At 50.4% G+C, this 25,203-nt stretch overlaps 5 protein-coding genes across 6 annotated transcripts; 2 read left to right on the top strand and 3 right to left on the bottom strand.

Annotated features, from left to right (window-relative positions):
* Positions 1 to 70: 70 nt before the first annotated feature.
* On the bottom strand, positions 71 to 6,414 carry ctsa (cathepsin A). 2 transcript variants are annotated; one of them, XM_077603434.1, is made up of 14 exons: positions 6,246 to 6,414; positions 5,535 to 5,707; positions 5,345 to 5,456; positions 4,519 to 4,569; positions 3,364 to 3,450; positions 3,128 to 3,283; positions 2,806 to 2,982; positions 2,638 to 2,729; positions 2,497 to 2,575; positions 1,795 to 1,943; positions 1,646 to 1,721; positions 1,467 to 1,556; positions 1,268 to 1,369; positions 71 to 538 (listed from the first exon to the last, which is right to left on the bottom strand). In XM_077603434.1, exons 2-14 carry the CDS (start codon positions 5,705 to 5,707, stop codon positions 455 to 457), a joined length of 1,428 nt encoding a protein of 475 aa, XP_077459560.1. In that variant the 5' UTR covers positions 6,246 to 6,414; the 3' UTR covers positions 71 to 454. The 2 variants fall into 2 exon arrangements, with proteins under 2 accessions (XP_077459560.1, XP_077459561.1); XM_077603435.1 differs by lacking the exon at positions 6,246 to 6,414 and adding an exon at positions 5,845 to 6,195.
* Positions 6,415 to 6,929: 515 nt separating this feature from the next.
* On the bottom strand, positions 6,930 to 8,959 carry snrpb (small nuclear ribonucleoprotein polypeptides B and B1). The gene is made up of 6 exons (XM_077603441.1): positions 8,648 to 8,959; positions 7,971 to 8,122; positions 7,777 to 7,888; positions 7,419 to 7,701; positions 7,153 to 7,278; positions 6,930 to 7,081 (listed from the first exon to the last, which is right to left on the bottom strand). Exons 1-6 carry the CDS (start codon positions 8,648 to 8,650, stop codon positions 7,041 to 7,043), a joined length of 717 nt encoding a protein of 238 aa, XP_077459567.1. The 5' UTR covers positions 8,651 to 8,959; the 3' UTR covers positions 6,930 to 7,040.
* LOC144075964 (E3 ubiquitin-protein ligase RNF182) lies at positions 8,901 to 11,442 on the top strand. Its single transcript, XM_077603440.1, has 4 exons — positions 8,901 to 9,898; positions 9,976 to 10,049; positions 10,599 to 10,853; positions 10,943 to 11,442. The coding sequence occupies exons 1-4, from the start codon at positions 9,574 to 9,576 to the stop codon at positions 11,165 to 11,167; spliced, it is 879 nt and encodes a 292-aa protein (XP_077459566.1). The 5' UTR covers positions 8,901 to 9,573; the 3' UTR covers positions 11,168 to 11,442.
* A 1,695-nt stretch (positions 11,443 to 13,137) lies between these two features.
* On the top strand, positions 13,138 to 15,856 carry LOC144075156 (regulator of G-protein signaling 9-binding protein). Its single transcript, XM_077601946.1, has 4 exons — positions 13,138 to 13,215; positions 14,014 to 14,203; positions 14,264 to 14,589; positions 15,472 to 15,856. Exons 1-4 carry the CDS (start codon positions 13,138 to 13,140, stop codon positions 15,655 to 15,657), a joined length of 780 nt encoding a protein of 259 aa, XP_077458072.1. The 3' UTR covers positions 15,658 to 15,856.
* Positions 15,729 to 25,110, bottom strand: rbl1 (retinoblastoma-like 1 (p107)). Its single transcript, XM_077603313.1, has 20 exons — positions 24,759 to 25,110; positions 23,811 to 23,944; positions 23,479 to 23,744; positions 23,284 to 23,412; positions 22,400 to 22,554; positions 22,220 to 22,284; positions 21,975 to 22,146; positions 21,748 to 21,914; positions 21,570 to 21,682; positions 21,332 to 21,435; positions 21,120 to 21,257; positions 20,890 to 21,054; positions 19,338 to 19,503; positions 19,070 to 19,279; positions 18,805 to 19,010; positions 17,626 to 17,802; positions 17,449 to 17,520; positions 17,252 to 17,380; positions 17,010 to 17,174; positions 15,729 to 16,622 (listed from the first exon to the last, which is right to left on the bottom strand). The coding sequence occupies exons 1-20, from the start codon at positions 24,918 to 24,920 to the stop codon at positions 16,386 to 16,388; spliced, it is 3,132 nt and encodes a 1,043-aa protein (XP_077459439.1). The 5' UTR covers positions 24,921 to 25,110; the 3' UTR covers positions 15,729 to 16,385.
* Between the last annotated feature and the right edge of the window lie 93 nt (positions 25,111 to 25,203).

Here is a 25,203-nt window from a genome sequence, read left to right as displayed (position 1 = left end):
ATCATTTATTTTAATTGAGTTCTTTGTCTCCAACAAATATGCATTTTGAGTGTTGACTCAATCTCTCAAATCAAGTCCAAGCTTTTATTTTTCATTTCCTTAACTCTTTTAGTACCAGTGACTAGTCAATCTCCATAAGTACAATAAACAGGAAATGACATAGAAGGCCCATAAAATCATCAGGAAATGACGCAAGAATGCCCCAAAAGAACAGGAAGTGGCCTGGATTTCAACAGGAATTTCACGCTAAATGCACTCAAATGAGGTCATAGGTTCAACCGCTGCCACTTTGTGCTTCAAAATGATTGGATGTCTCCATGTGGCTTTCATTTTGCTGTGAATTGAAATTACTTTGACACGAGCACAAGTCCAATTCATTTGAAGCGGGGGGATGGCAGCAAACCAGCAAGCCATCCGCCCCCTTTGGCTGGCTAGGTCTTGATTAAATTTTTTTTTAGAAGGGTTTCTTCGCTATGAAGCGGGAGAAGACGGCGAACGCCGCCGCCGCTTTATCCGTCGGCACCATGTGACCCGAACCCTAGGGAAGAGCGGAGCACAGCATTTTTACTTGGAAAAAAGACGAGGCCAATTTGAACGTTAAACGTGGCCCTTCTCAAACGGCAGCAAAAAAAATTGGACACGCAAATGATAACACGGGTGCTAATTTTGCCCAAAATCAATCAGTTTTGGGATTTTTGCAAAAAAATGATTGCCGTATTTTTCGGAAGTTACGCCAGTAAAATGATATATTCATAACAAAAAAATGCATAGATTATTAGAGATGTGGCTGTTATAAAAAAAAATGTTGTGATGTGCACTTGTGGACTTTGTAGGATTAAAAAAATAAAAAAATAAATGTTATTTGCCCTGGTTACGTAAAAAAAAGAAGCAAAACCTGTCTTAAATATGTTGCCATGACGATAAGAGAGGTTTATGTCAGTTTAAAATAAAATTTGAGATCTACGGCAAATACGAACTACGAAAAATCCGGCAATCGAAATGGCGTGCCGTTGACTTCCGCCATTGGACCGACGGGTTTCAACCGTTAAAAACTATTTAACATCCGTGTGTACATTTTCGGCGTGCAAAAAGTTTAAAAAAATAAAACAACAACGTAGAACATTCAGTAACCGGAACGATTCCTAAAAGGGAAAGACGGAAGGGGTGTACGTTTTTTTTTGGTTTCTTTCGATATAGCGTAGCGACACGTGGGGGCGGGGTCAAAGGCAAAGCAATTGTCATTTTGACGGCACGCGAGCTCACTCACCTTGACGGTGAGGAAGACCAAGTTGTCGAACTCCTTGACGAAGCCGCCCACCTGCCGACCCGCCTCGTCCTCGTACAGCCACGGACGACGATTCACCTGCACCTGCCGCCGGCGGTTTGGACATTTTAACCACGCCCCATGAGGTGTATCGAATAAATCAAAGTGGACGGGCTATTTGGGTGAGTTGCGAGCGACTGACCTGCTGGTTCAGGGACTCCACGAACCACTCGTCGCCCATGTAGTTGCAGGCCATGTCCACGTCGCCGTTGTACACCAGCACGCGGTACTTCTGCACGGACGAACGGGTTTTTTTTTTTTTTAGCGCCCGAGGTCGACGGGGAGCGGGACGGCACAGCGCGGGGAGGCGGGCGCTCCGACCAGTGCGGACAGGAGTTTCAGGTACTGCTTCTTGACGTCCGGGTAGAGTCGGCCGTAGTTGAGGTACACTTCGGAACTGCTCCAAAACGAGCGCTGGTCATTTCTTTTTTCCTTCCCGTCCGCGAATCGAGTCTCCGAGCGAGTCTCACCTGCAGATGGACCACCGCGGCGCGGCGTCGCTAATGTGCAGGGCGCGGCGCACGTACGGGTCGTTGAGGAAATGGGTGGCGGGGGTGGAGTTGGTGCAGGCCGGCTCCAGCCGCACGGGGGTGCCGCGGGACACCAGCCCCAGAAGCTTCTGGTAGATAGAGCAGAGGGTCGGGCGCCCGCGAAGGAGACGCGAGGACGGGGGGATGGAGGACGCAGGGACGTTGGGACGCGGGAACGGGAGGGCAGTGACGGGGGACGCGGGTACGGGAGGACGCGAGGACGGGGGACACGAGGACGGGGGGACGCGGGGACGGGAGGGCAGTGACGTGGGGACACGGGGACGGGGGACACGGGTACGGGGGGACGCGAGGACGGGGGGACGCGAGGACGCGAGGACGGGCGGATGCGGGGACGCTGGGACGGGGGGATGCGGGGACGGGAGGGCAGTGACGCGGGGACGGGGGGGATGCGGGGACGGGGAGACGCGGGGACACGAGGATGGGGGGACACGAGGATGGGGGGACGCGAGGAAGGGGGGATGCGAGGACGCGGAGACGGGGGTGCGAAGACGGGGGACGCGGGATGGGGGGACGCGAGGACGGGCGGACGCGAGGACACAGGGACAGGGGACGCGGGGACGTTGGGACGCGGGGATGGGGGGGAAGCAGGTACGGGGGGACGCGAGGATGGGGGGGACGCACCTTCTTCCACATCTGCGTCTCGACGTGATGGATGAAGAAGTGTCCCAGGTCGCGCAGCACCATCTGGCCTCCCTCCACGCTGGAAACACAAATGGCCGATTAGCGCCCGCCCAAAAAGACTCGTCGAGGAGCGTTCCCGACCTGAATCTGCGGGGGGCGCCGCCCGGGCACGGCGCGTACAGATTGTACACGTTGAGTCCCGAGTTGTAGATTACGTCCTGAACGTCGGCCAGCTGCCAGAAGAGAGAGAGTGAGGGGGGGTCACGGCGGCTGGCCGGGCGGCGGCGCCAAAAGGGGGACGGCGCTCACGGCGGCCGAGCAGCCGGGGTCGGGGTTCCGGTGGAAGTCGCAGGGGGCGTCGCGGCAGCAGCCGGCTTGCAGGCGGCTCCACAGGTCGCTCCCCAGCAGCCCGTGGTAATACGCAAAGTAGACCAGAGAGTTGTCGTTGAGCTCGTAGCTGGACATCCCGTTGCCCACCGCCACGCCCTGCGCCGCAAATGCCGGCGCCGTTAGTCGCGGGCCTCTTGAAAAACAGACGTCCGACTTAATGCGTAGCGCCGTCCTACTTCACGTTAGCGATTTTGCTCCCTTTGTAAAATAAGCTAACCGGCGAGCCCCCGCCCCCCGCTACCTGAAGGCGGAGCACGTCGTCCTCCATGACCCTCTCGGCCAGCGTGGGCACGTAAATCCCGGCGTAGCTCTCCCCCGTGAGGAAGAGTCCGTTGGCGCTCAGCTCCGGGTAGAGCCGGAAGAACTCCTTCAGGGCCAGGTAGTTCAGCAGGGACACCTGAGACGCCGGGAAAAGACAAATGGTCGCTGGCCGGCCGGCCCATCGACCCATAGACGAAAGTCGGGAAATGGATTGACCTCCGTGTCGTTGGTGGCGTAGTCGCCGTCGTCCGAGTAGGAGAAACCCACCCCCGGTGGGGACTCCAGGTACAGCATGTTGGCAATCTAAAAGGTGGCACAACGCGAAGACATCTTGAGGCAGATTAGCGGTACAGACGCTCCCCTACTTACGAACATTGGAGTTGCGAACAACGGTACATACGAACATGTCTGCGAATATGGCATATGTCGAAAAATGTTCGGAAAGAGATGCTGTAAGTTCGTAAATTCGATTTTGTATTGTGCGCCTTTTTTCGAGTGGTGCTTCTTTCCGCCGCTAATACCGATGCTTGTTGCATAAGTGTGTGACGTATCTCCAGTGCGCAAAGAACATTTGTATCATTAAATATCTCGTGCATCCATTATTCAATATGGTTGGTGAAAAGCGAAAGGCTTCTAGTGAGGGAGGTGCAAGGAAGAGGCAAGCCATTTCATTTGAAACCAAAGTGGCAATAATAAAGAAGCTTGATGCGTGTGAGAGTGGTGAGCGTTGCACATATATGTACAACTTGAATCGTTCGACCGTCGGTACCATTTATAAACAGAAAGATCGAGCAGCAGAACCTAAATATTGAACGTTGCACAAAGTTTGCAAATCAATTGAATGATGCCATACATGCTACCGCATCATTTATGATGAAAAGAAGAAGAAAACTGCAATCGTCATTAGATAGCTTCTTTTGGCCAGTTTCTAGTAAATCTCTCTCTCTATACAGTCCTGTACATATTCTCTCCATTTTATTAAATGTTTTTTTCAGTACAAACCAATGTGTGTTACTTATACAAGCCTTAAACATACAAATGCACTTATATGAGCCTTCAATATACTTATATAGGCTTCAATATACTTATATAGGCCTTAAACATAAATTATAATACAAAATATAGCACTGAAGCAACTTACAAACAAATTAACCTTACGAACAATCGCTCGGAACGCAACTCGTTCGTAAGTAGGGGAGCGTCTGTACTACCACCTCGCCATCCATACGACGCTATCCACGGAGCGAGTCGGCGCAAAATGGACAAATGGCGTGTTCAAAAGTGCAGGACTGACGGGATGCGCAAACGACAAATTCCATTTCCTCACCAAGAAAACGACCCGCAAGAAAAATGTCTGCAGTGCTCGCTCACCTTGTTCCAAGAGTTGGGGTTGGGTCTCAGGGTCACGCCGTCATCCTCGATCTGGAGAAGAAAAACGAAAAAAGTCAAGTTCCAGCCAAAAGCTGTCAACACTGACATTAACTGGGAAGGCTGGCATTCAATCATCACGTTTCAGTGCCATAAATGCCCAATTCATTCCTTGTGAAAGAGTGAGATTTGACGCAATTGCGCCATCATATGATCAAAACTTTCCTACACAATATCACACTGACGCGTTTGAGAAGCAATGCTATACGTCACATGTGTCAAAGTGGCGGCCCGGGGGCCAAATCTGGCCCGCCGCCTCATTTTGTGCGGCCCGGAAAAGTCAATGATGAGTGCTGACTTTCTGTTTTAGGATCAAATTCAAATGAAGAGTATAGATGTATATTACATTTCCAGATTTTCCCCCTTTTAAATCAATAATTGCACATTTTCATCCATTTTTTCTGTGTTTTTAGTTCCAAAATTCATTTTGTAAAAACTAACAATATATAAAAATATTTTCTGTTTTCCTCTTGAATATGGCACATCATTAAAGAAAAAATGTGGCTTCCTTTCGCAATGAAAAACAAATGATTAAATAAATAATTATCCCTTACTAAGAAAAAAATTCTTAAATTCACATTGTATTAGATCTATAAAAAATGGAATATTTAGGGCTTTTATTCCAGTTCTTTTAATCAATTTATAAAACAAAAAAAACTAAATATTATATCTAAAATGGTCCGGCCCACATGAATCAATAATTGCAATTTTTGACATCCTTGCTGTACGTTATTGATACAAAAGATACGGATGGCGGCGGCGCACCTACCAGGAAGGGCCCGTGCTCCGTCAACAGCCCGTCCAGCGAGCTGCATCCCGGCCCGCCGTTCAGCCACAGGACCACCGGGTCGGACGCTGGCGAATTCTGAGATTCCACCAACCTGCGGGTGGGGCCGCCGGCTCGGGTCGTCTCGACGTGGCGGCGGCGGCGTGGCGGCACGAGACGGCGTCAAGCTCACCAATAGTGCAGATGCTTGCCGTTGGCCACGTTCAAGTAGCCCGAGTAGTGCTTGAAGGCGGGCTGCTTGGGCAGGCCTGGAAGGCTGATGACTTCGTGGTCTGCCGGCGCCGCCACGGCCACTGCCGCTAGGTTCGCCAACAGGAAGTAGTACAACAGCACGGTCACCGCCATCTGGCAGGAAGGTAGATTACTATCATGACATCGTTTTTGAGGGTTGGATTGATTCGTTGAAGGCACTACGAGAAAATGCACGGACCGCCACTGCTACAGACGTAGCAATGACCACACGTGTCTATATCACTACTTACGGGCCTTTTTTTTCTTTTTATCAACGACCTTATTGTCTTTCAAGAAACTTATAGGCGTTATTCTAGCAAACAGACAAGCCTTTCGGTCACAGAATGAACGTTAAACACACTGATTTCAGGAAAAGTCCATTTATGCTGACTCAGGACATCAAGTCTTAAGAAAATGCGCTTATTCTTTCCCCGTTTCAAATCTTTATCTATGGATAGTTTGATAGAGCGGTGTTTTGAAATTTCGTGGAACAAACTTTCACCAAGAGTTTTCGATGGAGAGTCTGTCAAAATTGCGTCACGTCATTCGGACGCGACGTACACTACATTTTAGTGTTAAACGAGTGAAAACGGCAAAAAAGTGGTCAGAATAAAAATAAATATCGAGCGATAACACAAACATATTGTCTGACCTTCGGTGTTCGCGTCGTCGACGTCAATATTTTCTTTAACGACGGCCGAAGAAAAACAGGAAGTAGTTCACGTGATCATTTGTCGACTCACGTGATTGGTCTTCACGTGATTTTGACGCTCGCCAAACCAACAACACATTCGTCACATTTGGATTTCAAGAAACGCCTTCCACTTTTGTACATCAAATTGTAGTCGCCTTGTTTAATTTAATGCTATATTTTTGCTTACACAAATATAATTATTAGGCTAAAGAAAGTTAGTTAGTAAGTTAGTTCGCTTGTTTGACACAATTGAAGCCATTCGTGGTTAGTTTAAATTGCGGCGCCTGAAAAGTAGAAGGCAGGTCACGTGACTAACTTTCGACTCACGTGATTGGGGCTCAAGCGATTTCGTAGGTACAAAACTTCGATTTTTTCGAACTTTTTTCCTTGGATCAAATTCTACTCCCTGAAAACGTCTTTTGCACGGGTTTTCCTTTCTTTTTCTTGCAATAAAAAAGCCAAAATGAGCCAGTAAGCTACTCTTGGCTAATTCTGGCTTTAACGCATAATCACATTTTAATGATTTGCATAGTACCCTTTCAAATAACTGAAACCCCTTCAAGTATGTTGTGAAAATGGTCTCTATTAGCATCTTTGCCATGTAAAGTATGCAGCAAAAAAACACAAAAAAAGAACTGTGGCTTCTATCAAAGGTCTTTATTGAAAATGTTACTGTGGTAACAATTAGAACAGCATGAAGCAAACATCCACTTAGAAAAAAAGTAAGAAAAACAATTATACAGTGTGTGTCCTTCAAGGACGCGGGGGCGGTCTCAGGCCAGGAGGGGGCGGTCCTGTCAACAAATCAAACAGGTCAGCGTTAAGCAATGTTGGCCAATTTACAAATGGATAACAAATCCGTTACCTCTCATGCCGGGCGGCGGCGGCCTCATGCCGGGAGGGGGCATGCCCATGGGGGCCCCTCGGCCCGGGGGCATCCCCATCGGCGGTCCCATCGGTGGGCGCATGCCAGGGGGTGGGCCCATCATGCCTGTGCAAAAGGAGCGACCAATCAGATTGTAAAATGGTCCGGCCCACGTGAAATCAAGTTGACGTTAAAGCGGCCCGCGAACCAACCCGAGTAACCTGACACCCTTGATGTTAGCAGACTAATAATGACGGAAATCTTACCGGGAGGCGGAGCCCCACGTCCCATGGGAGGGGGTGCACCTCGCACGGGCGGGTACTGCGTGGGCGCCCCAGCGATGCTGGCTCCCGCGGCGGCGGCGGCCACCGTGCCGCGACCCTGCGGCGTCATCACCTGCTGCGAAGGACCCCCCACTCCTCTTACGGGCCCCGCCAGGCCGGCCGGGGCCTGGGGCATGGGGGCGCCGGCCGGGACGCCGCGGCCCGCCGCCCGTCCCACGCCGGGACCTCCGGCCACACCCGCCAGAGGGACGCGGGCGATGCCCGTCTGAGAAAGGGAAGAAAAAAAATTGGCATGGGTGATCACGTAAAACGAAAAGGGCCCTCATCAGTGATGACTTACATCTTTGGGCGGTGGGCCCTCCACGGTCATGGAAACCAGGTTCTCCCCCCTCAGCAGGACCAAGCCCAGGACTCTCTTCTCCTCTCGTTCGGGCTGCTTGGTGTTCTTGGGCCTGAGGATCACGGAAGGCTCGGGTAAACAAGGGAAAGGCGCCACCGGTCTCGTCCCGCCTTGCCTGCGGCGGCGGCGCTCACTTGATCTTGCGGAACTCGTCGCAGTCGCACAGGATGAGGTTCATGTGTTTGTCGAAGGCCTTGAAGGTCCCGATGAAGATGCGGCCGTCCTGCAGGATGCATCTCATGCGGAAGTCGATGTGCTGCAGCATCTTGCTGCTCTTGCCCACCGTCTGCAAGGCACAACACACACACACAAAACACAAAACGTCACCTTCATATTCATATACATGTCTGTTTTGTTCCAGGCAACGTAACGTCATTTGAAGTTAAGTCTGTGATATCGGTAGATAGTCGAAACCAGGTGGCCCGTAGTCACGGGTGCAACAAAAAAAGCGTGTTCAGGACAAGCCGTATCAGTGAACATACACGGATTTCAATGCTAATGGTTCCGAGTTAGAATTCGTATATATATTGTTCGAGGTCTCTTTGGAATGAAAGCCTGTTGTTGGGTTCTTAACAAAAACCTGCCAGACCCCCCAAAAGCCATTCAAGTTGATTTGTTTTGTTTATTTATCCAAATTCGGAACGTTTGCTGGCGTCCATTTCCATTCCGCAGCTTACGTGAACGCAACGTCGGCCTATTAGCTTCCCGCTTCGTCGGCGTCCATTCAAAGACAATTCAAGGCCAAATCCGTCACAATTCAAGTCGCACGGTGACAAATCTTGGTTTAACTCGACCGTACGCGGATACTTACCATGTTTGCGGTTCTGATGGCTCCGATTAACGCCGGATTCACCTGACAAAACCCAAAATATTGAGCCGCGGAAATCCCGCCAGGCCCGCCTTTAGGAGAGATTTACAGGAAATTACGTAGAATTCCAGCGCCGACCCTCGGGGAACTCAAACCGTGATCTTTGGTTCCGTGTATTTAGGCGATTTGTTCTTAATTGCTGGCGGAAAGGCCACAACGCACAAATCCCCTTTTGAAGAAATATAGCTGAAAAAATATTATAAAATGGATAACTATTGATAGCATAAAAGGGTAATTGCAAAATTCTTCGCTTTTCGCCGCCACCAAAACACCATGGCAGCGCTGTCGCAGAAAAATGACGCGGGGTCGTGGATGCAATCACACGCAGGTTTTATAGTTGCCATGGTAATCCGGGATCGCCCCCGCGCGCGCCGCCGCCGCAGTGAGTCACCGACGGAGCTAGCGACCGACCGACCGACCGAGCGATGGCTAACATGACGTGACGCGAAGGGCGCCACCGGCGACGAGTAATCGATTACGTTGGAAGGAGGTTTTAACGATTGACTGGCATCCTCCAACAAGTGGCCCGTTTGCGTGCATCAGGTGAGCGGCGGAAAGTGCCGCGTGGTCACGTGACGCGCCGCCGCTGGCTCGTCCTTGTTGCGCGGTCGTTTGTCTTTGGAATGAGCTAATGCTAGCGTGGTGTCAGTTAGCATTCCACCGCAGCCGATGTTCCTTGACCCATGACGTCACACTCGAGTCGATGGCGTCACGAGCTAGGGATTTGCTCCAAATGAGCGAACCGACCATTTGTCGGCTCAGAAAAGTAGGCGGAAATGACGCTGGGCGGTTTACGCGCGGACGTGACAAAAATCCCTTCAATCCCAATGAGTGATGAGAAATAATTGGCAAATCCCGTCAAAATCCAAATGCTCCGTTTGGCGAAAGGGCCAAGTCTAAGCGATCGGACGGACGCGATGACGACATTATTTGGCGATGAGTTGGAACGAAGGTGCACGGGAAAAATGGCCGATGAGCCGGGAGGCTCGCCGACGTCGTCCCGTGAGCCGGGAGGGCCGGCGGCACGTCTTCCGCCGGGGACCGGGAACTACGCGGGACATCCCGCCAAGACGGCGGCGGCGGACGAGTGTCGCATCTGCTACGAGCGCTACGACGCACTTGGTCGCCGAGCCAGACTTCTGGCCTGTCTGCACCGGGTGTGCGCCAAGTGTCTGAGGAGGATGCTGGACGTGGGTGGGTAGGCGGGCTGCACGCCGTCCTTCCCTTTTGACCGCCGCTTTCTGAGCGTCTCCCTCCTTTCCCGCCTCCAGGTCAGTCGTCGCTGTCGCCGTGCGTGGTCACCTGTCCCTTCTGCCGTGGCAAGACCAGCGTCCCGCCGGAAGAGGTGAGTGCGAGCTGACGCCGCCCTCTGCCTTTCCCGTGACCGAACGTTTGGTCACCGGACGTTTGGTCGCGGACGTTTGGTCGCGGATGTTTGGTCGCCTGGACTCAAACAACCGGCGACCAAACTTCCGGCGACCAAAAGTCTGGCGACAAAACAAGGTAAAACAACACGGTGTACGCATGAATAAAAGGCAACAATGGCCATGAGCAGTTTCACTGAGCCCACGTGTGAGTGTAGAAGAGTTTGTATGTACATGCGCTGTCCCTTTAAGAAGCGACGTCCGTCAGGGTCTTAACAAGTTCTCCAACAAAAGACAATCAAAGTCCGGGAAATTTGGACCTTTTCTTTAGCCTAGTAATTACTAGGGCATTAAGTATGACTAAATAGTCATTCGCAGTTTGTATTTAGGGAATTTGAGCAACGATTTAAATGGTAATAATCACTAACCTTCCGGGCAACCAAACGTCCGGCGACCAAACGTCTGAGTACCACCTTTCCTTCCTGCTTCCACCCAAAAAACAGCACTTCTCTCCTCTTTTGTTTGCCTAGACGTGGGAGACAGAGGAAGAGCGCGGCCCACGTCGGGACCGAGCGGGGAGCCGCGGCGACGACGGCGGAAACGACGCAGCGCCGGGTCTCGGCGACGGCCTCCTGATCACGGTGGCGGAGCTTCCGTCGGAGTGGCCTTCCCCGAACGGCGGCGAGGCCGTTGCGCTGTACCGCCGGGACCCTCCGGGCAAGGGCGCCGTCCCTACGCGGGGCCGCAGTCGCGTGCCCCGCTGCCTGCTGGGGGCGCTGTGTCTGGTCAGTGCCGCGTCGCTCGGTCTGTCGGGGGGGCGGGGCAAGCGGGTTCCATGCGAGGGGGCCCACCTCTTTGTGGTGCCTCAGTGCAGGTGTACTTGGGCTCCCTGCCGGTGGGCATCTACCTCCTGATGCTGGCGCGCACCTGGTCTGGCGTCCTTCTGGTCAGCCTGGTCCCGTCCACGTTGCTCCTGCTGTTGCTGTACGCCTGCTGCGAGTGTTTGTCCCAGCAGCTCCTGGAGGCGCTCGCCGTTCGTCGCCAGGGCTACCGCCGTCGACTGGCGGCCACCGCCGCCACGGCTTCCGACGTCGATTAGCGGCCGTCGCCGTGGAGTGTCGCCCGCCGCCACATTTCTTTCTCGTGCACCTGAGCCGTCCCGCGCACCTCCGTCACTTTAATCCAAGTCTGGCCAATCTTTAACTCTCTCAGTGCCATGGACAGTCACAGACGTCCGATCATCCTTCTTCCGTGAATGCAAATGGCCGATGTCCAATCCATTTGGAGTGGAAGGATGGGCTGTGGATGACATTTATTTTTATTCTTATATTGAATGTTTTTATTTCTGCAAATTAAACTCAAATGGGAAAACCAGTTTGTTTGTTTGTTTGTTTTTTAAAGCATGAAAGAGTGTTCTCTGCTTTTTAATGAGGAAGGCCACATTTAACTCACTGGCTAATCCAAGGGTGTCAGATTCGGGTTGGTTAGCGGGCCCCGTTAACGTCAACTCGATTTGGGCCGGACCATTTTTTTATATAATATTTAGATTTTTTTTTTATAAATGGATTTAAAGCCCTGAATATTCCATTTTTTTCTAGATCTAAAACAATGTTTATTTTAGCTTTTTTTAAATATATTTTTAGATTTTACAAAATGATTTTTGAACTAAAAACACAGAAAAAAATGGATTAAAAAATGACAATTATGGATTTAAAAGGGGGAAAATCAGGAAATTTAATATACATCTATACTCTTCATTTGAATTTCATCCTAAAACAGAAAGTCGGTGTTACACCCTGCATTCGATCTTGACACACAGGGGGAAATAATCAGAACAGCGAGATGTTGTTGTTACTTCAATCCAAACTTTTACTGTAATCAATTAACACAAAAACCCATAACATACAATTACACCCATATATATACATTATCAACACGTTAGAACCCAAAACATAATGTACAATTACACCTATATATATAAATATATATATATTCAACACTTTAGAACCCAAAACACAATGCACACACACACTCGTTCAACACACGGTCATAACTTGTCATATCTTTTCCCATTACAACTTCCAGTAGTCCTACTATTATTCAACAGGGCAAACAATGCAAAATCAACAATATAACATCCTTTCTATGACCGTTATAGACACTGTCAACGATAATGGTGGCCGAAGGTAGCGTGCTAAATGCTATTCCATGTGCGTGCCCCGAGACTCTCACATTCACGCCCGTAATTCAAAAGTAAATAAACATTAATAACCATTATCTCTTTTCTCACACGCTAAACAGTGTATATTACAAACCCCAAACTCAAACAACCTTTACAACAAACAGCATACCTTGACACACAGGGGGAAATAATCAGAACAGAGAGATGTTGTTGTTAGTTCAATCCAACTTTTACTGTAATGATTCAGCACCCCTCCCGTGCCTCAAGCTACTTGCTAAGACATCAATAATCGAATACCGATCTTCTTTAACATGCCCCACACTTGCCATGTGGATCCAAGGATCAACAATCGAACACCGATACACACATTCAATCCAAACTCGTCATAGCTTTTTTACATGCCATCATTAATAAACCAAACACTCTAGTATGTCACACTAATAGATCAAACACTCTAGTATGTCACACTAATAGATCAAACACTCTAGTATGTCACACTGGCACTCATCATTGACTTTCTCGGGCCACACAAAATGATGGGGCGGGCCAGATTTGGCCCCCGGGCTGCCACTTTGACACGAGGGCTAACCTGTGACAGCATGGTACTCAAAGCTTTAATAACGCATGTCGGACATGCTGGGAAAACACAGGAATAAAGGAGATACGCAAGTGTGGCAAATCCGTGAGGTTTTTCCTGGGGGGACATGGTAAAACGTCAAACTTTACCTTGGCGGCCTGCGCTAGCCACGTCTAAGCTAAAGCGTGTCTCTTCAATCCAAATGGACAACGGGAAAGGAAGAAGATTACTTTAGTTGTTGACCTGGGTTTGAGGCGGCGCCAAACGTGCCACGACCTGCTCGTTAATTACCGTTGTCACTCTGGGGACGATGAGGATGAGGATGAGGACGAGGACGAAGACTAGGAGGACTCTCTTTAAAAAGCAGTGGCTTCAAGTCCAGGACAAGGTACGTATGCTCGCAGACATTTATCTTCTTTTGTGTCATTTTCTCCTATTGTTATTGTATTGTATAACCCTCAAAAACTATTTTATGGCTATAAAACCTCTACTGCAGCTACAGCAGGGACACATAAAAAATCATCAATAATAACCTCGTACAATTGAAATATGATTTAGAAAATCATTTTTAACTGTACACAATATCCATCCTCCTTTCTTTCTTCCTTCTTTTCTATCGCCAGCGAAGCGAATGCTGAAAGTTGAACCTGTCCTGTCGTATTTCTGCCATAGTCCGTCTTGAAAATGGCTTTAAATCAACACAACAATATATTTGCTTGTGCAGCTCGCTCCAGATACAGTTAGGTAGCTCTGGCTAATCACTAGCCAATCATAGTTGGTGAAAGCGATGACGTATCCCTACGTCTGCGAGAAGGCATTGTGGTGTTGCCAACTCGAAATCTGATTAGTTAAAGCAACAGTCTTATGGACGCTTGTTTAATGCAGCAGAGCCTGCAGAAGTGATTGTGAAGGCCTTGAGGCAGATTTCTGACCCTGGCAACAAATAATGGCTGAAATGTGATTGGTTCAATGCTTCAATATGAAAACACACATGTGGAAGCAGTGCAACCAGCGGGAAAAGCAATGAAAGGAAGCTAACAGACAATTTGGAATGATTTCATAAGCTTTCATGGACAAAATAGAATATATGATTCAGATATTTCTTAGGCCAGCAAAGAAGGCCTTGAAGGCCCTGACAGCCCGCCAACATTTAAGTTAAATGTCACTCACTTTTTTTGACTTTGAGGTCAACAGCTCGGTCGTCATGAGCGAAAACGGCGCCGAGGATGCGCCGGATATTTCCCGTTTCCAGACGCTGGTGAGGGTGACGTGCACTTTCCGGCAGCTGGCGTCGTCGCTGGGGAGCTCGGCCGACAGCCATTTACTGCGCCAGGAGATGGAGCGCCACGGGACGCGGGCGCGCCTCCTCTGCGACGGTGAGCCGCCCTCGTACCCAAAGGCCTAAAGCGGCCTGACCCCGAACGCCATCTCCACAGGTCTGTCGCAACGCCTCCCGCGTCTCCTCGGCGAAGCGTCTCCGGAAGAGCGTCCGGCCTTGGAACGCCTGTGCGCGCACTTCCTGTCCGCCTTGGAGAACTTGGTGTGCGACCTGCGCAAGGCCCACGGGCTGGCGGCGCTTTTCCCGCTGGGACGGCCGCACGACCGCCGCGCCTTGGTCAACACGGGCCGCGTGGAGGGCGCCACGGGCTCGACGGACGCCGCCTCGCCGCGGGCGTCCCCGTCTGCCGGTGACCCGCGGGAGGCGGGCCTTGGGGAACATCTCCGCGCGCTGGAGGACGTGTTGAGCGACATGCATCTCCGGGTGAGCGTGTGGGCTCAATTCTGATTGTTTACAGCTCGCGTTCTTGTGGCTGTTGCGTTGTCGCGAAATGGTTGAAAAAGATGGTCAAGTATCAGCAGAATGGCAACTTTTTGTTCAAATGGAGCTTGCCTTGATTTTGTATTTTCATTTTTCTTCAGCCACATGTGAATTGCGAAAGAAAAAAAGGTGTCAAAGTGGCGGCCTGGGGGCCAAATCTGGCCCACCGCATCATTTTGTGTGGCCCGGGAAAGTAAATCATGAGTGCTTACTTTCTGTTTTAGGATCAAATTCAAATGAAGAGTATAGATGTATATTCCATTTCCTGATTTTCCCCCTTTTAAATCCATAATTTTCATTTTTTAATACATTTTTTCTGCTTTTTTAGTGCAAAAATCATTTTGTAAAATCTAAAAATATATTTTAAAAAAGCTAAAGTAAACATTGTTTTAGATCTATAAAAAACTGAATATTCAGGGCTTTTAATCCAGTTCTTTTAATCCATTTATAAAAAAAATCTAAATATTATATCTAAAATGGTCCGATGTATATTAAATGTTCTGATTTTCCCCCTTTTAAATCAATAATTGTCATTTTTTAATCCATTTTTTCTGTGTTTTTAGTTCAAAAATCATTTTGTAAAATCTAAAAATATATTTAAAAAAAAGCTAAAATAATCGTTGTTTTAGATCTATGAAAAACTGAATATTTAGGGCTTTTAATCCAGTTCTTTTAATCCATTTATTAAAAAAAAAATCTAAATATTATATCTAGTTGACTTTAAAGCGTCTGACACCCTTGGCATAGGACGAGCAGCATCTGAAATGGGATGTTCTTACCCGGGAATTCAAGTTTCAAATAAAAAATGTTTTTTGTTTGGCTCAGGTTCCGGTGGCCTGGTGGTGCGTGGAGTCCACGCAGCCGCCGTTTCCCCCGCCGTCCGTCGACGACGAGGACGGGGACAACCCGGAGGACGACGGGGACGAGACGCCCGTGGCCGTGGCGACCGGCGAGGCCTGCTGCTGCTGGCCGGCGTGCGGCGGGCGCACCTCGCCGCTCTCCTTTATTTGAGTCTGACGAGCGTATCGTCCCAAATGTTCCCCCCTTTTCCACTTGATGCTGTGAGACCATTGCAAACAAAGTCCAACAGATTTTTTTTAATGGACATACTGTGCAATAGAACAAAGTTCAGCGCCTGAAATGCGCTCTTTTGTCATTTTTGGAAGGGCCAACTTTCACACAAACGTTAAATAAGGGCCCAAAACTTGAGCGTGACCCCAAAAAAGAAAAAGAAAAATGGCCCCCTAACTTGTCCGCCATTGACAAATGAGGCCAACACTCGTAAGCACGCTAAGAGTTGTGGGTGTACAAAAGTAGTCCATTTGGATGTCTATCGCCGTCAATGGCAGTGAAGCGCTCCCCTTGTGGCCATTGAACGGAAACGCATCGCAAAAAAAAACGTAAAAACAGGAACTTTTGAGAAAATATGGAAAAGGCCAAGCATAATACAACTCCAATTTGGTTGCAAATTCTCTAAAAAAAACAACTTTCAATGTCCTCTTTTAAAAACTCGCGGGCTGCGATTGCCAGCCGTCCAATCCCGTTGGAGTGGGAGGGGCCAAAGAACAGACGGACACCCGCGGCGCCCAAACGGGAGCCAATCCTTTTTGATTTGGGGAAAAACGAAAAGTGACAGATCAGAAAAGATCTTTTCTTTTTTTATACTCAGAACGAAGCCTACGTGGATGCGCTGACGTGTTGGGAGGGGACTGGGAAAGGGGCGGGGCCTCACCACGGCCTCAGCGGCCCTGGCGCTCCGACACCACGTCCTGGAGACGTTTGAAGAGGATGTTGGCGCTGTCGGGGCAGGGTCGCTTGGCGGGGGAGTGGTGGCGCGCCGACGCCGACCCCGGCGGCGACGATGACGACGACAACGCCAAAGAAGAGGTGGCGCTCGGCGGGGCCTCGGCGGCCGCCGCCGCCCTCTTGCGCCCGTTGCAGCCCTGGCGCAGCATGCGGTTGATGTCGGACAGATCCTGCGTGGGAGGGAGTGAATGACTTCTTAGTACACAAAGGCTGTGAAAATGAGCAAACATGTCCCAAGTCCCAATTGGAAAGTATTCTTATTGGCCACTAGGGGCAGTGTCCCCAAATCCAGTCTAAATCATAGGAAAATAACACCACAGTAATCTCTGGAATATCGCCGTTCATGTAGAAATTGCAAAGTAGGGTCACCCCAATTACAGTGGTACCCCGACCTACGATCAGCTCTACCTACAACATGCTCAAGGTACGATGAAAATTTCCGAGATACGAGAAAAATTTGGAGATGGCGTTTTCTCTTTTGTTTGGGTCAATAGCCAAGCGAGCGAGTTGTCGTAGTCAAAGACGCACGGAGGATATGTTGGCCACGGAAAGCCTACCTTGGAAGGGCTGCTGTTGAAGCGGTAGGTGAAGGCGTGCGGCGCCGGCCCTCCCGACGACGCCTTGTGCGGGGACACGTACAGGGAATGGCGGCGAGACACGCGACGGGGAGATGCGGGGTGGCAGCGCACCGAGGGGAACGGCGACAACGGTGGGGCGTCCGTCTGGAGGGAAAAGACGCCATGTTACGGAACAGGAAGTACAGGTGCACATTAAAAAAAGGGGGACAGGAAGTAAGTACCCTGTTATCAAGCGAAGCGTATCTGACGGCGTAGCTTTTCATCTTTAGCACGTAGACGCTGTTGTAAAACTGGATGAGGTCGCCGCGGTCTTCGGGGGGCGACGCCCGCAGGAGGACGCTGCGGTACACCTGCGGGAGAGGGCGGTCAGGAGGGGGGAGGTGGGGTTGGGGGCGTGGTCAAGGTGCCGTGGCCTCACGTGGCTGCTGGCCTGCGGTTGGCTGCGGTAACACTTCATGATGTCCGGGAACGTGTGCGCCTCTTTGGAGATCTGAAAGTCCAAATAAATAAATAAATAAATAAAAAGGTCGACCTTAAGTTTGTGTCTTTTGAGTATGGGATTTTTCTAAAAAGTGATCCAAAGTTCTGGAGTGACCTTGGCCATGATGTAGACGGCGCAGAGCAGCATCTGGTCCAAGTGTCGGTCCCTCATCAGCTCGGTGGCGTGGACCAGAGAATGCTCCAAGCCCGTCCAGATTTTGGCGCGCAGCTCGCTGGAGATGTCCAGCCTGGCGCACAGATCGCGGAGACGCACGCTGGCCAGGTGGTACAACTGCCGCACAGGGTCAGCTCAAGGTTAAGGGAGAAATTACCGTATTTTCACCACTATAAGGTGCACATAAAAGTCTTACATTTTCTCCAAAATAGACAGGGCGCCTTATAATCCAGTGCGCTTTATATATGGACCAATACTAGAATTGTTATTACGATAAAATGAAATAAATCAGTGGATAGGGTACACCATCCTCTACAGCTCTCACAACTACGACAAGCAGCCCCCGACCGACTCTACTATTTTCCTCGTAGAAAAAGTACTGCGCAGTGACTGCTGGGATATGTAGTTCTTTTGTCAATACACCCAATGGATTGTGGCCTGTATACATCGACATCAACACAGCTTTACGAAGCATGGAAAGCAGCATTGGAAAAGTTACGCTAGCTACTAGCTAGCTACTATTTGCAAATGGATTGTGGCCGCCTGGACGAACGTCTAAAACTCGGGGTTTTCGATGACTCATTTGGACAATTGTTCAATTCGGACTCAGAAAATGAGGACTTTGATGGATTTGTGGGTGATGATGACGTGAGTAAGTTGTAAAATGGCTAAATAAAGTACTACCCAACTCAGTTTTGCTTCCGTTGCCTCTTTAAAAACGTGTTTTAGAGTGTGTCCGTATGTTTAAGGTGGTGTATGTTTTGCATGCCTGGCCGCGCCTTTAAAAACGGTGCGTCCTTTGTTTGTGTGAAATACAGAAATAGCACTCGTTATTGACACTGCGGCTAAAAATACGATGCGCCGTATAGTCGTGAAAATACAGTAAGCCCAAACAAATCCCTGGCGGGGAGGGGGTTCGGTTTGTGCGATTGTGGTAGTCGCGGGTTAGGCGGGCCGGGAAAACGAAAAAATAGGAGACTGCCTTTGTTCTACCTCCCAAAAGCGTGGATGGCGAGTCGCCAATCGGAAGGCCGTCTATTCGCGTCAATACTATCGACTTTGACCGGAACGGACGGACGAGAGAAAGTTGGCGGCGGCGGCGGCGGCTCGGGCGGAGACCTTCCTGAAGAAGAGCGCCAGAGATCCGGTGCGCTGCGGTCGCCTGGCGGCAGCGGCCTGCTTTTCCGACGCCGCCGGCGACGCCTGGAGGGTCACGGGAACCGGGCGGCCGGGCGACGCCGTCAGCAGGAACTGGGCGGTCACGCCGCCCGAGCCGTCGCACGGCTGCACGGGGATCAGCGTGATGGTGCGCTCGCCGCCGCTGCCTGAGCGGAAAACTCGCCGTTAGCCCGTTGGCGGGCTATTCCGAGATTGAAAGACCCACCTTGCAGCGGGATGCTGAGCAGCGTGGTCTGTCCCCCGGGGGTCCCGATCTTGAGGGTGCCGGCCGAGCCCAGCGTCAACCGCCTGACGGGGGAGGGCGGGGCGGCCGAGACCGCGGGCGGGTCGTCGCCGAAGAGGCGGCGCTTGGCGCTGCCGGCGGCCGGCGAGCTGTAGCGCTCCTGCACCGACAGCGGGGACGGCGCGGCGACTTCTGCGACGGGATGGATTCTCGCTCAAGGACGGGAAAAAAATAACAACAAAATCTTTACCTTTTCGCGCGCTGCCCACGCCCGAGCGGACCTCCCGGATGCGAGGGTGCACGATGGGCGAGAGCGTCACCAGGGGGAGCTGCCCCGTGCCCTGCCCGGGGACGGTGCCGGTGGCGGGGCCAGTGCCGGAGCCGGGACCCGAGTCCAGGCTGGACGAGAAGTTCACCTGGCCGCAAAAGAAAAGGCGCTAATACAGACACTCCCCTACTTACGAACATTCGAGTTACGAACAACGGTACATATGAACATGTCTGCAAATTGCGTTTATGTCGAAAAATGTTGGTAAGTTCAATTTTGTATTGCGCGCCTTTTTCCGAGTAGTGCTTCTTTCCGCCGCTAATACCGACGACGCCTGGCGCTGTGAGAGCTCCAATCGTCATTAGATAGCTTCTTTCGGCCAGTTTCTAGTAAATCTCTCTCTCTCTCTCTAATGTATATACAGACGCTCCCCTACTTACGAACATTCAACTTACGAACAACGGTACATACGAACATGTCTGCAAATTGCGTTTAAGTCCAAAAATGTTCGCAAGTCCAATTTTGTATTCGGAGTAGTACTTCTTTCCGCCGCTAATACCGACTCCTGGCGCTGTGAGAGCTCAGCTCACCCAGCATCTAGCTTCTTCGTTGCAATGCGGAAGTGCGTGAATGTATCTCCAGTGTGCAAAGAACCTTTTTCATTTGTATCATTAAATATCTCATGCATCCAATATTGAATATGGTTGGTAAAAAGCTAAAGGCTTCTATTGAGGGAGTTGCAAGGAAGAGGCAAGCCATTTCATTTGAAACGAGTGGCAATAATAACGAAGCTTGATGCGCGTGAGAGTGGTTGAGCGTTGCACATTCAGTACCATTTATAAACAGAAAGATGGAGCAGCAGGACCCAAATATTGAACGTTGCACAAAGTTTGCAAATCAATTGAATGATGCCATACAGTGCTACTGCATCATTTATGATGAAAAAAAGAAAAAAACTGTGCAATCGTCATTAGGTCGCTTCTTTTGGCCAGTTTCTAATACATAAATCTCTCTCTCTCTCTACAGTACTGTACATATTCTCTCCATTTTATTAAATGTTTTTTTTTCAGTACAAACCAATGCGTGTTACTTATACAAGCCTTAAACATACAAATGCACTTATATAAACCTTCAATATACTTATATAGGCCTTAAACATAAATTATAATACAAAATATAGCACTAAATCAACTTACAAACAAATTCAACTTATGAACAATCGCTCGGAACCAATTGCGTTCGTAAGTTGAGGAGTGTCTGTATACAGTAGTACTGTATGTATTCTCTCCATGGTATTAAATGTTTTTTTCAGTACAAACCAATGCGTGTTACTTAGCCTTAAACATACAAATGCACTTATATAAACCTTCAATATACTTATATAGACCTTAAACATAAATTATAATACAAAATATAGCACTGAGCAACTTACGAACAAATTCAACTTATGAACAATCGCTCGGAACCTAACTCGTTCGTAAGTAGGGGAGTGTCTGTACTCGCCCGAGCGGACATTTTTCCGAGATTGACATACCTCCTCCACGGTGGGAACTTTGTCGCCGGCGGCCCGCAAGGCGCCCCACAGGGCCGAGTCCGAAGTCCAGGCCCGGCTCTCCAGGACCTGCTCCTCCACCAGGTTGAGGTGCTTGACCATGTCTCGCGAGAGGCCTTCCTCCGAGCGGATGAACACCTCGATGACCTGCCCGGCGGGAGGAACGTTGGGTGGGGTCGGTCGGATCCGGTCGGAACCCTAACACGCCTCACCTTGAAGAAGTAGAAGGGGGCCAGCTTGAAGATCTCCAGGATCCATGGGAAGGTCCTCTGCGAGCTGTAGGAGAACAAAACCACCTCCAGGCAACACGCCAGGAGGGAGCAGCGGAAGACGTCCTGCTCCAGCAAGGCCTGGCGAGCAGAGAAGATCGACAGATGCAAATGGTCCAACGTGGCGCCCCTCCGTGGCCGTCGCCGGGGCCTACGCTCAGATCTTTTCCCGGCAGCCTCTTGCTCTCCTGCACCAGGACGTTCTCCAGAACCTTGTAGAAGAGGATCTCGGCCAGCTTCAGGCGATTCTCGGCGAAATCTGTCGGCGGACAAGGGCGCTTTGGCCTCACTTCCTTCGCGGCTCGCCGCCAGTCCTCCCAGGGTGGAAGGAATTTGACGCCCGACGGCGGGCAATCGCGTGAAGAAAAAAAAATCCACTCCGATTTTGCGTACCGACGTGGGAGCCCGCCGATTGGTCGCAATCGCTGGCGTACTGCTCCTTGAAGGTGCGGCCTAGCGTCTCCACCTGGCTGGCGATGGCCTCCGTGGGGTCTCTGGAGCACGACCTTTGAAGAGGGGGTCGGCGGCGCTCAGACTCGGGTCGGTTCCCCTCGCTTCGCTCGTCTCTTACTTGAAAATACGCATCAGCTCCTCGCTGGGGGCGCTCCTGAGCCCGGCCACCATGCCCTGAAGCCGAGCCACGCTCTGCGTGGCCGACGACACCGGCGTGGCCGGGGCGTCCTTCTCCTTCAGGTAGCGGCGACCCGTCAGCGGCGTGGAGGGCGCCAGCGGGGCCGGCTGCGTTCACAGACGCTTCCGTTGAGCGTTCAAGAAAAGACCGGCCCGTTATCGGTTTACCTTTTCCGTCCGCGGCGGCCTCTGGGGGCCGGCGTGGGCCGCCCCGGCCGAGAGCGCCAAGCCTTTTCTGGGCGTTCCGATTTCCTCGTCGGCGTCGGCGTCCAGGAAAATGCGCTCGTCAAAGTCCCCCACCGTCAAGACGTACTCCTCGTACTCGCGGTTGAGCGCTTTGCTGAGGGTGGAAGGTTAAAGGTCAGAGCCGACGCCCGCCCGGGCGCAAGACAGAAAAGAGGGCGCGTCGTTACTTGTTGTCCTGAAAGTTGGGAGGGTCCAAAAGTTCGGTCAGGAGGTCGGCGTTGCCTTTCAGGATCTGGTGGGGAAGAACGTCGGCATGGTTTTTTTTTACGGGGAATAAAGGTATTGGGTTCAAATTGGACCGTCGGATTTGGATTGGCGAGCAGATGACTAAATGACGAGGCCCGTACCTGTCGGCAGAAGAGCCGGTGCACGTAAGGTTTGAAGTAGTGCTGCTTGATGCCTTTGGCCTCCACCACCAGGCCGTCGTGAAGCTCGCACAATCTCTCCAGCACGCACGGCGACGCCTCGTCGGCGCACGCCTGCACCTCGTCCCCGGACGTGCCTCCAAAAAAACAAAAAACATTGGCCTTTTCACACATTTCTTCCTTTTTAACCCGACAATCAAACAAGACTTCATCTACCGTGTTTTCACGACTATAAGGCACACTTAAAAGTCTTAAATCTTCTCCAAAATAGATAGGGCGCCTTATAATCCAGTGCGCTTTATATATGGACCAATAGTAAAATTATGATCACGATAAAATCAAATAAATCAGTGGATAGGGTACACCATCCTCTACAGTTCTCAAAAACTACGGCAAGCAGCCCCCGACCGACTCTACTATTTTCCTCGTAGAAAAAGTACTGCGCAGTGACTGCTGGGATATGTAGTGCTTTTGTCAATACACCCAGTATGAAGGCGAACACACTCATTTGGTGCTCGCCGTCATTCCGGCTGGATTTACAAAAGAAATCCGTATGTTTAAGCTGGTGTATGTTTTGCCATGCCTGGCTGCGCCTTTAAAAACGGTGCGTCCTTTGTGTGTGTCAAATACAGAAATAGCAATCGTTAATGATACTGTGGCTTAAAATACGATGCTCCATATAGTCGTGAAAATACGGTATCTTTCTTTAAAAAAAAAAAAACAAGGAAAAACTGTAAAAAAGAAAAAGAAAACATCTTGACCTGTCTTCAGGAATTTTTAGATGATAGAAGAAGAAAAAACTGACTTTGACCCTTTTATACATTTGGAAAAAAAACAAATAGGGCAGAAAATCTATGGATTCTCACCAATGAAGTCAGGGTTAATGAGCTCCTTCCTGTTGGCGCACATGAGGGCGTTTCCAAAGACCAGGTCCAGACAGCAGAGCAGCAGGTGGTACGAGTTGACCAGGTCGTCGCCGATCATGTGGAAGTTCCCTGGCGCGAGACGGGCGTTAGCGGCGCGCTCACCGGAGACGACGACGACGGCTAACCGGCCGGCACCTTTGGTGTAGACGAAGAGCGTCCAGCAAAACTTAAAGACGTCGGCGGAGCGGCAGGGCAGACGGCGGTGCTTCCGGCCCCGGGGCTGGCGCGCCGGAGGGGGCGGGCCCTCGCGGAACATGGCGGCAAAGATGGGCTCGAACTTGCGGAAGATGACGGTGGAGACCTCAAAGTTGCGCTCCAGCCGTTCCACGCGAAGGCGGAAGTTCTCGCTCAGGTTGCACATGTCCGACCACTTGCGCATCTTGGAGAAGAACTCCATCAGGCTGCGCCACAAATTTGGATCATGAGCATGACTTTGGGAAATGCTGTGTTTTGTTTTGTCTTGGCACCTGAGTTTGGCGGTGCGCAGAATCCTGGTGAGCGACACGCAGTTGCCCTCCATGAAGCCTCTTCCAACCGTGGGGACGGATCCTTTCCTGCAGGCGGCGTACAGGGCGCAAGCCAGCCAGTGGACCAGCTCGCCCTCCACCAAACAACAACAAAGCACTCGTCATATGATATTTAGGAACAACAATAAAATGACCGTAAACACTGTCAGGCAAGCAAAATTGCATTGAATGGCTTGGCACGCGCACCGAATGCTCCTGAATGTTGGTACCGAAAATAGTCATGAATTCAGTGTTGGAAATTCAAATTTCTCAATATCGCTGTGGTGTCTTCAAGGACAGTCGGAAACCGCAACAATTATTACCACGGAGTATTATTATAGGCAGTGGCTCCTTAGCCGGTAACCGGTCAAATCTTATTGAAATTTGATGTGTTATTGCCAATTGATAGATTTTAACATTAGGTGAATAGGGATTCAATGACTATTATTTGTGCAGTGGCTCCGTAGCCGTAGTTTCTTACTATTTACCCCACAAGAATTCTTACCGGCTAAATAGCCATATACCCGTTGACGTTTGTTAATATCAAACATTTTTTAAACTATATCAATATTATAAATACAATGAAAAAATATTTAAACTCATGCGTGTGCTAATTGAATTTCAGTTGTTGTATATTTTATTCCTTGAGGATTATTTGGTGAATTCTCATGCGTCACGATCTACTACTTAAGAGTTGTTCTAGTGGTGCATTCAGGGAGAGTGAGGGAAAAAAACCAACAGCTCGCTCGAAACACCGTAAAGCTTCCAAGATGGTCGCAACTACAGCAAAAATATCGTTTGCAATCGGTCGGAACGCCCACATTCGACGTCACACTCGGTGTCGGTCGTCGTTGTTCTTTTTCGCTCGGTCGGAACTCATTGTGAGGCGAGTTGGAGTTTGGCTCTCACCTCCAGCGTGTACGTGTTCCAAATGGCCGTAAAGTTGTCCATGGCCTCGGTAGCCGTGCGCTCGTCCATGTTGAGCTCATGACACAGCGTCTCTAAACTCCTCCGCACGACGCTCTCCTCCATGCGCCCCGACTCCGAATCCGACGACTCCTCGCCCCGCATCGCTAGCGGCAAAGTTGTAATAGCCGCTGGGGGCAAAGGAAACTTGAACAGAAAGCCCCAAAATAAAGAGCGAGAACAAAACAAAACAAAAACACGACACCCCTAGCGGCCGAGTCGACGAAGCTAGCTCCACTTCCGCTAACGAGTGGCGCCAAAACTCCCGAGCGAAGACCAATAGGAGACCAGAGACTTGCTGGTCATGGAGTAGTCACCCAACCCGGAGCCAATTCTTCCCGGTGCTGTTTCATCACATCCGGAAAAGTTAGCTTCAGCTAAAAACATT

This window comes from Stigmatopora argus, chromosome 6 (genome assembly GCF_051989625.1).
Source record: "Stigmatopora argus isolate UIUO_Sarg chromosome 6, RoL_Sarg_1.0, whole genome shotgun sequence".
Classification (NCBI taxonomy): domain Eukaryota; kingdom Metazoa; phylum Chordata; class Actinopteri; order Syngnathiformes; family Syngnathidae; genus Stigmatopora; species Stigmatopora argus.
Note: the sequence above shows the minus strand (reverse complement) of the source record. Positions and strands in the feature narration are given on the sequence as shown.